This window comes from Ambystoma mexicanum, chromosome 2q (genome assembly GCF_040938575.1).
Source record: "Ambystoma mexicanum isolate Mex_15411 chromosome 2q, UKY_AmexF1_1, whole genome shotgun sequence".
Taxonomy (NCBI): Eukaryota; Metazoa; Chordata; class Amphibia; order Caudata; family Ambystomatidae; genus Ambystoma; species Ambystoma mexicanum.
In genome coordinates this window covers 117135850-117144340 of record NC_090924.1, presented here as the reverse complement: position 1 = coordinate 117144340, position 8491 = coordinate 117135850, and the positions used below count along the sequence as shown (strand labels likewise).

The following is an 8491-nucleotide window of genomic DNA, read 5'->3' as shown; positions in this document are numbered from 1 at the left end:
TAATGTTTTGTGAATATCCTCCGGGCTCATGGAGTAAGTGCATACACATTTGGTTGTAGATTCATTTGTTTTCATGCTTTGTTTTGGCAAAAGGTCTGTATTGATTTCCAGCTTTACATCACCTTATTTAAATTTCCTAATGAGCTGCTAACCTTTCTTGCTCTCATTTGTCTTCAAAGTTTACAATCGTACATTCCTAATATAGTCGTTGTGAGATAGTAACACTTTAAAATTAATTTTTCCTCCGATATAAGTATTCATCATTCCGAGTTGTTTATATGTGGCAATTTCTTATAATGATGAATATCACAACGAAGAATGCGCTCGTGACTGGCAATCTCAGCCTCATGAAAAATGTGGATGCTCAGCTTATTTTCTGAATATACCAATTCTTTGCCTTTCCTACCAAAATACCTTGCAAGACAACTAAACCATTCATTCATGTCATTTGATGTATACCAATTCTGGGGGGCTGAAGTAAGTGCGCTTCTACAATGCAATCATTAAGGGCACAAATGTTTTACTCCTGCCAGATTAAAAAGGGATGATGGACAGAGAGGGGACAAGAGAGACCACGCAAAAGAGAAAATGAACAGTACCAAGTAACGGCAAGTGTGTAAATAAAGTTATTATACATGCACAATTCACGTTCTGCGTTTATAACAATACCATCAAACACAAATGGAAAGCAAATGATTTAATTTGTACATCTTCCAGGCACACCGATGTGCAAAAACCAACTGTTAAACTGCAGCCTTCTATCATTGGCCAGTTTGGCACCAAGCCTCATCACCAGCTAGTGCCACACTTTCCCATCAGTAGAGTGGGCCTTGTTTGTGCCGATGACTCCTAGGCATTGAGGGTTCATTGCTGGCCGCTGGTATGCCTCTTTCTCAGCTTCTTTGTCCAGTGGTTGGCCTGATGAGGCAGTCAGAATATCAAGATCTCTGGCGCTCTGCCTGCTCCAGGATCCGCTGGGCGATGTCATTTATAGCGGGGTAGGCTGCACTCTTGGGGAACTCCTGCATGAAATCTCTGCCTTGCTCCAAGCTCTGTGAAAGCTGTGGATCCAGCGGGACACAACCTGCATGGGGGAGAGCTGTAGTTCAGAGTTTGTTTGGTTAACACAGCATCTCACACACTATATATTAATCCGTTGATACACAGGAACTACTCCTAGATAACACTGGCGGCAAGGTCTACATTTACCACACAATATTACTGCATCACACCTTCCCAGTGGGCAACAATCGCACTTCTTCAGTTGTGGGGAGTACTCACCCATGGAGAAAACCATCTGCAAACACACTGAGGCCTACTATCCCCCTTTTGTCGTATTACTGTGAGTCAAGAAGGTAGAGCTTCTTCAGTGTTCCCCTCACTTAATGGCTCTACTATAAGCACACTTGGGGCTGGAAACTACCTCTAGTCCAGTGACAATGTGGATGGCTGTGTGATACAACTACGTTCTAAACTAAGGGGAGATCTGCCTCACCGCTGGTGTCTGGGCGTCCAAACTTCAGCATGGCAAAGAAGCTCACCCTCTCTCTCCAGTGCATACTGAACGCCTCTTAAGGTGTGTAGGGGGCTGAATGTCGACTCACTCCCAACTCTGTATGGTCATTACTGTGAACCATGGGACAGGAATTGGAAGCCTCTCGCTTGCACTAGAGGACTTTAAGTCCTGTGGGACAGGGAGACATTTCTCAGTATTTATGACCAGGTAAAGGGAGTTACTTTACGACCTACAAGTTGAGTAGCACTCTCTCAAGACATTTACCTTGTACATCTCTCTACTCTGCCACATACTATGTGTAGGGCAATAAGCACACAGGAGACCACTCGTGGTGGAACATTCTGCAGTACTAAGTAGTATTTCTGTATTTCAGTGCACTTCTCTCCCTTCCAGAGCTCCAAACAACAATTCTGGTGTCTTATAAGGTGGTGAAATGAGTCATTGAGTTGAACATAAAACATTCATGCGCACAGAAGCAGAACTGGGACCAGAGAAGTCCCTCTGGCACAGGTGATCCCCTCACTATTCAGGGGAATCCCCAATGGCCAAGGTCTGTAAAGGTTTGTGGAAGACTGGAGTCTCAAGGGCCTCAACATTTTTCAGGGTACCGGCTTCATTTTGTGTTACACTAGTCCATGAGCTCCTTGCTCAATATACCCACTAACAAAGTACCCTCTGCTCCCGAATCCTTTCAAATAGCATAGGATGCCTGGTGTTGGCTGCAGGAGGCCCGAGGTGAGTTTTGGAGGTGAAGGCAACTGCGTTGGAAGGAACTCTACCGCACACTGTTAATGCAGAAAAGGCGAGACTGGCAAGAATAGGAACGCTTATGTCCATTTTGGGGCCCCAGGCGCTCTTCTTTTCCTCACAACTCTCCCCATAATCCACCTCCACCCAGACACCAGAGGTGTATAAACAGCACCAAAGAAAGCCTGCACCATAATGCCTTACAACAAAGCCTCTCATTTCCATCTGTAAGTGGCGCAACAAGATGGGGGTAAAAAGCCATCCGGGGTATCAAGCCAAACAGGAAGGGGTGGCAGTGGTAGGGGCTCATAGGGTAGGCAGAATTTTTCTTCACTGCAGTTGCAGCAACAATGAACAGCGCAATAACCCATTTGCGGGAATGAACATTCACAGAATGTAGAGGTGAGGATACCTAGAGCAGGCAATAACACCACAACCTCACCAAGAAGGGACTGATGCATCACCATAAACTCCCAGCAATACTGCTTTTAGAACAAGCATTGGCTTTTGAATATGCACTGTATGAGCATTTGTCAGGTATTACCATCATATGTTCAGCTACTCAAACCATTCGGCAGCTATTGGCCACATATGTCCAAGCACTTGCATCATCTCCAGGGGTTCACTTCATATATCTAGGTACATAAACCATTGGCATGCTTTTCTCTGAAATGCCAAGGTACTCGCAACACTGGGGTGTGCATGTGCATGCATTGTGATGATGTGCAGTGTGGGTGTCTGAACATTGTATGTGGGCAGTGTATATTGGCAGTATTGGTGCGTGCATGCAGGTGTGCTATATGTGGGTAGTGAGTGTATGGGGGTCAGTGTGTGTGGGGTGGGCAATGAGGTGGACAGTGCTGCGGGGAACAATGTGGGGGCTTTGTGTGTGTTTTGGGGCAGTATGTTCATTTGGGTGTAGTGTTTGGTGGCAGTGTTAGTGTGTGTGTGGGGGGGGGGGGGAGTGTAGGGCCAATGCATGTGAGGGGACAGTGCATGTGTGTGGGGGTGGGTGGAGTGCATGGGGGTGGTTGGGGTATATGGGGGTGGGAAGTATATGTTTGGGGCAGTGCACATGTGTGGGGCAATGTGAGCGGATGTGTAAGAGGTGTGTGTGTGGAGCCAGTGTTAGTTTGTAGGGGAAGTGTGTGTGTGTGGGGGGGGGCATTGTTTGGGCAGTTTGTGTGTGGGGTGTGTGCAGGCAACACGTGTGTGGTGCTGGCCAATGTGTGTGAGGGTAGTCTGCTTGTGGGCAATGTGTGCGGGGCAGTGTGTGTGGTGTGGCAGTGTGGGAGGAGTGCATTTGCAGGTCTCTGTGGGGGGTGGAGGTTGTGTGGGCAGTGAGTGTGCTTGGTGAGTGTTTAAGGGGTAGTTAGTGGGGGTTTGTGAGGGGAGAGTGCATGTGTGGGTACACTGTGTGCAGTGCATGTTGGGGACAGTGTGCGTGGGGCAAGATTGGTGTACGTGGTAGGCAATATGTTGGTGCGGTGTCAGTATTTTTGGGGGAGAGCAGTGTGTGTTAGTGGGCGCATGTGTGTTTGTGTAGTGGCTGAGTGGAAATGTGTGTGTGTGTGTGAGGGGGAAGTGTCGGTGTGTGTGGAGGCCGATAATGGGTGCATGGGCAGGCATAGTGTGTATTTGTAGAGACCAGTTTATGTGGCGGCACAGTGCCTGCGGCCAGTGTGCGTGTTGGGGGGGAAGTGTTCGGGGGCATTGCATATTTATGTAGAGGTATTGTGTGTTGGGTAGTGTGCATTTGTCGGGCAGTATGTGCATGAGGCATAGTGTGCGGGCAATATATGGGTAGTGTGGGGCAGTCAGTGTGAGTGTGGTGGGCAGTGTGTGTGAAAATCGTGCATGCTAGGCATTGTGGAGGGGCAGTGTGTGGAGGCAATGTGTGTTAGAGGACAGTTTACATATGGGGCAGTGTGTGTGTGCGAGTGGACAGTGTGTTTGGGGCCGTGTTAGTGTATGTGGGCAGCGGTGCTGCTCGTGTGTGTGCTTGTGTATAAAGTATGTGTGGGCAGTGTGTGTGGTGGGACAGTGCATGGGTGGGGAGTTCAAGTGTGTGGGGTGGGGCAGGCGGTGCATGTGGGCCTTGTGTGTGATTGCATTGTGTGCCAGTGGGTGTGAGAACAGTGTGTGAGTGTGGGTGGGTATGTGCACGAGAGCAGTGTGTGTAGGGGCACTGTGTGGGTGGGGTCATGAGGCCGTTGATGCGTGGATGAGGCAGTGTGATTTGTAGGCGAGAAATACTTTCCAAAGTCTGAGTTCAGTTATAAAATGCAGAGTGACAGCCAACAATATTTGGCCAACTTTCTTTAAATGTTCCCAGTTTCAAGCAAACAGGCTTCAGTTACTCCATTTGTCAAACCTGTTAACTCGTTGCTCAAGAAAGGCTCAAGTTGTGGACTTGTCATGTTCGATTCTATTAGAGCTCAACCGTCATGTAAAACATCTTGGCAAGCAAAGATGTCCTTGGCCTGATAATATTTTATATCCTTTAAACAAGGATGTAATGAGATCTCAAGAGCTTACCTAACAGAGCCCACCAGTGGCTTGGAAGTTGAACAAAGTGCCCAGTACACTGTAAATAAGTAAAAACCAGCCTTGCTATGAGATTCCATAACACACAAGGATTCAACGGAACGAAGGCAAAATCAGTTTTACATTTCGGAAAACACACTGCAACTCCAAATGCAGTATGTACTCTAGCTGGCAATGCTTTGTGTACTTGTATCTTGTGTAACTGTTTGTGAAAAGTAAGTTGACAAATGTGTGTACCTTTCTATCTATTAAGTTACCTAAAATCCTGATTTAGGTCATCTATATATTGCCCTTGCCTAGCATGAGCTCCAGCACGAGTCCAAAGACATGAGGGTTAAAATCGCCAGGCAAGAAAGCCTGGCTGCACCACTGTATGGGGGAAAATACATCTGTTTCCCTATTGCTGCAGCTGGATCCCTGGTGTGGCATCCGGCCAGCAGAACGGTCGTCCCCTCTGGATGAGGCCAGTCCCAATGATCGCCCACAGAAACCGCCTCTTTTCTTCTCCTGGTAAACGCTCTGAGACTTCCTGCAGTGTCTGGAACCCTTATTATGGCTGGAACCCAAAAACTAAAAGCAATTGCCTACTGGTAACTGCAGACCTCTGTATGGCCAGAAACAAAACTCACTGGAGAGAGACTGAACTTCCCAAACGGTAAGACGGCTTTGCAACTAAAGCATTGGGGTTAGTATACCATACAACCAACCAGATGCCCAATTATTTCCCATCTGAAAGAACAGTCCGGCTCCACTGCAGTGGCACTGACTTGATTGGAGGCTACGTCCTGAACAGGCCCTTCCTGAAAGGTTTGAAAGTGATTTCGCTGAACAGAGGTGTATTCCCCTTCCGTCTGTTATATCTAGACATTGTTGCTAGATGTACTCTTTTGGATGCATGTGACAAACCTCCCGTTGCCAGGTTTAGCAGGCATGGCAGAAGCTTGTGTGTTTGAATCTGAAGCGGATTCAGCTGCTGCTGCTGATCAGGCCCTTTGAAGAACCAGGCCCATTTTTGGTTGTAGGATTTATTTGTTGATGCCGCCCTTGGAAGTCGGGCGCCATGCCTTGCGTTTACTGGGTCGTGGTGTACTATCGTTGGGAGCTGTCCCGAGTGGGATTGGGCACTTCTCCGACATGTGTAGGAGATGTGTACCAGGATTGTCTGGGCCACGCGGATATCACCTCAGTGATCCCACCTGAGGATGTCTGCTTGCGAAGGTGTGGCATTTCTTCTTCATTCTGGTCGCAAAAAGGTCTATGGCGGGTGAGCCCCACCGTCTAAATACTCTTGTCAGCTGTTTGCAGCACAATTCTCACTTGTAAAATGGATCGCTTCCCTGGTGAGATAATCCGCGCTCGTGTTTTGCATCCCTGGCAGGTGAAAGGCTTGTAGCTTGAGCTGGTAGGCGTTTGCCCAGTGACAAAGGTTCTGCGCTTTCTTAGACCGAGGTCTGGACCGGGTGCCCGTTTGCTTCCTTAAGTAGTACATCATTGGTGGTGTTGTCCATCAGTATGCTTCCTGTGGACCCTCTTAGTACAGGTAGGAAGGAGCGGAGTGCCTGGGCTACCGCCTACAGTTCTAGAACTCTGATGTGTAGGCTTGTTTTGTCCACTGGCCTTTCACACATAAGTCGCCCACGTGTGCGCCCCATCCCATCAGGGACGCATCTTTTTGATGGGAGGGTCTCCTTTAGGGGCATCCCTTTCGATACAAGGGGAGGGGTTTGACACAACTGTAGCTGCTGTAATAAGTTGGTCATGACCCACACCTTGCCGTTCCAGGTGCCGTCCACTTGTGACAATCTGCCGTCCAGAAACCTCTGCAGGGGCCTCATGTGCAGCCTGTAATCTGGAATTAGGGGTATGCATGAGGACATTGTTCCCAACAGTTGCATGCACCTTCTGAACGAAAGCCACTCGTTTGGATGGAATGTGGCTGCTATTCATGGGATGGACTCTGCTCTCTACTGCGACGGTCGGACTAGCTATCCCCTGGAGGAAGATTCTGCCCCCAAGAAAACTACCTTTTTGCAGGGCATTATGCTGGATTTTGCGTAGTTGATTGAGAATACCAAACATGTTAATGTTTGCATAGTTTGCATCATTGCACGTGACGTTTCCTGCCGTGTAGCCCCCTCTACCCCCGCCCTTACTAGCCAATTGTGTAGGTAGGGTTATATGTGATGACCTTTCTTCCTCAAGAATGTCGCTACCGGTGTGAGGCACTTTGTGAAAATCCTTGGGGCAGCACTCTGAACTGGTAGCGGCTGCTTCTGACAACGAATCTTAAGAACTTCCTGTGGTCCTTTTGCACTGGGATGTGAAAATAAACATCCTGCAGATCTAATGATGCTAGGAAGGCTGGCTGCACTGCTTTGATGACTTCTACTGTGATCATTTTGAACCTTTGTTTTGGGATGCATTTGTTTATGGGCCGTAGATCTAGAATGTGTCTCCACTTTCCATTTGACTTCTTTATGAAGTAGAAGCGGGAGTATACTTCCTTGCCTTGTTGACTCTTTCGAACGCTCTGTATTTTGTGGTTTCAGTGGGCCCGTTGGTGGCTTCCGGTTAAAACCCAGGACGTGCCCCGTCGAATAATGTCTAGGACCCGAGCATCTGTTGTAATCGCTTTCCATTGCTCCAGATAATCCTGGAGATTGCCTCCCACTTGAAACTGTGTGGAGGCTGCTGGGTTCTGTAAGTAATGCTTGTTGCTTCTGTTAGCACCCTCTTTGAGATGAAACAAAGAACCTTTGGCAGAAATGGAGAAAGAAAAAGGCAGGAGGATTAAGGGAATGAGGCAAGAACAAGGGACGACAGTGTTAAAAAGGAGCAGGAAAGAGTAGGATAGCAGAGAAGAAAATGCTGGAAAGGAAAAAAGAGGGGGTCAAAAAGAATGCTGTATGGGAGAAAAAGGAAGCAGGAGGGAAAGGTGTAAAAGGGGAGCATATTTGTGATACGAGTTCAGCGGGTGCTAGTCCTAGTTGCCCCCATGTATGCAGTCACAGCTGCAATAAATACATGAACAGGGAAACAATTAAAATGCAGCCACTTAGATACAGTCATATTGAAATGGGGCAAAAAGATCCACATGGTTGACTAAACAAGCCCAGAGTTGAAGTAACGGGGCTGGGTGTCTCTGTAGGGTGGACAACCATGTGTGTCTGTAGGGTGGACTGTTTTGCAGGACTGTCAATTTTATGGGCCTTGTCCCTTGTCTCGCACACAGCCAGCTCGGGACAGGAATAAGGCTGACTTTTCTCCTTTGATGCAGGGTCATCTGTCCAAAGTCTTCCCAACTCACACTTTTCATGTGGTAGTTAAAAGCGCAGGGAAGCACAGCACCTTTCCCACTGTTCCCCCAGCACCTCAAGGTACAGCTTTGTGCCAACCCCATTTCAATAAACAGATAAGAGGGTGATGACCCAGACATGGGTATCTGGGTAAGAACTGTTGTCCCTTAGAAGGTGCAATTGGTGGGTGATAATAAATGGAATCTGCATGCTGTGTAAAATAATGTCTCAAGCAGATGGATCTGTGTGATCACTGCGCCGCCCGCAACTGCAACGCCGAAAATGCCGACGGTAGTTACGGCGCAGTGCAATGATCATATAGATCACTGTGCCCGCTTCCCCTGGTCTGAATTACCCCCTCCCCAACCACCCTACCACAATTACC

At 48.0% G+C, this 8491-nt stretch overlaps 1 protein-coding gene across 1 annotated transcript in view; it reads right to left on the bottom strand.

The window, feature by feature from the left end:
• Nucleotides 1–682: 682 nt before the first annotated feature.
• NUBP2 (NUBP iron-sulfur cluster assembly factor 2, cytosolic) overlaps nt 683–8491 on the bottom strand; it is a 221053-nt gene continuing 213244 nt past the window's right edge. The window contains exon 8 of the mRNA XM_069647000.1: nt 683–1084. Coding sequence (XP_069503101.1) covers nt 939–1084 — 146 coding nt within the window. The 3' untranslated portion in view covers nt 683–938. The remainder of the gene's footprint in view (nt 1085–8491) is intronic.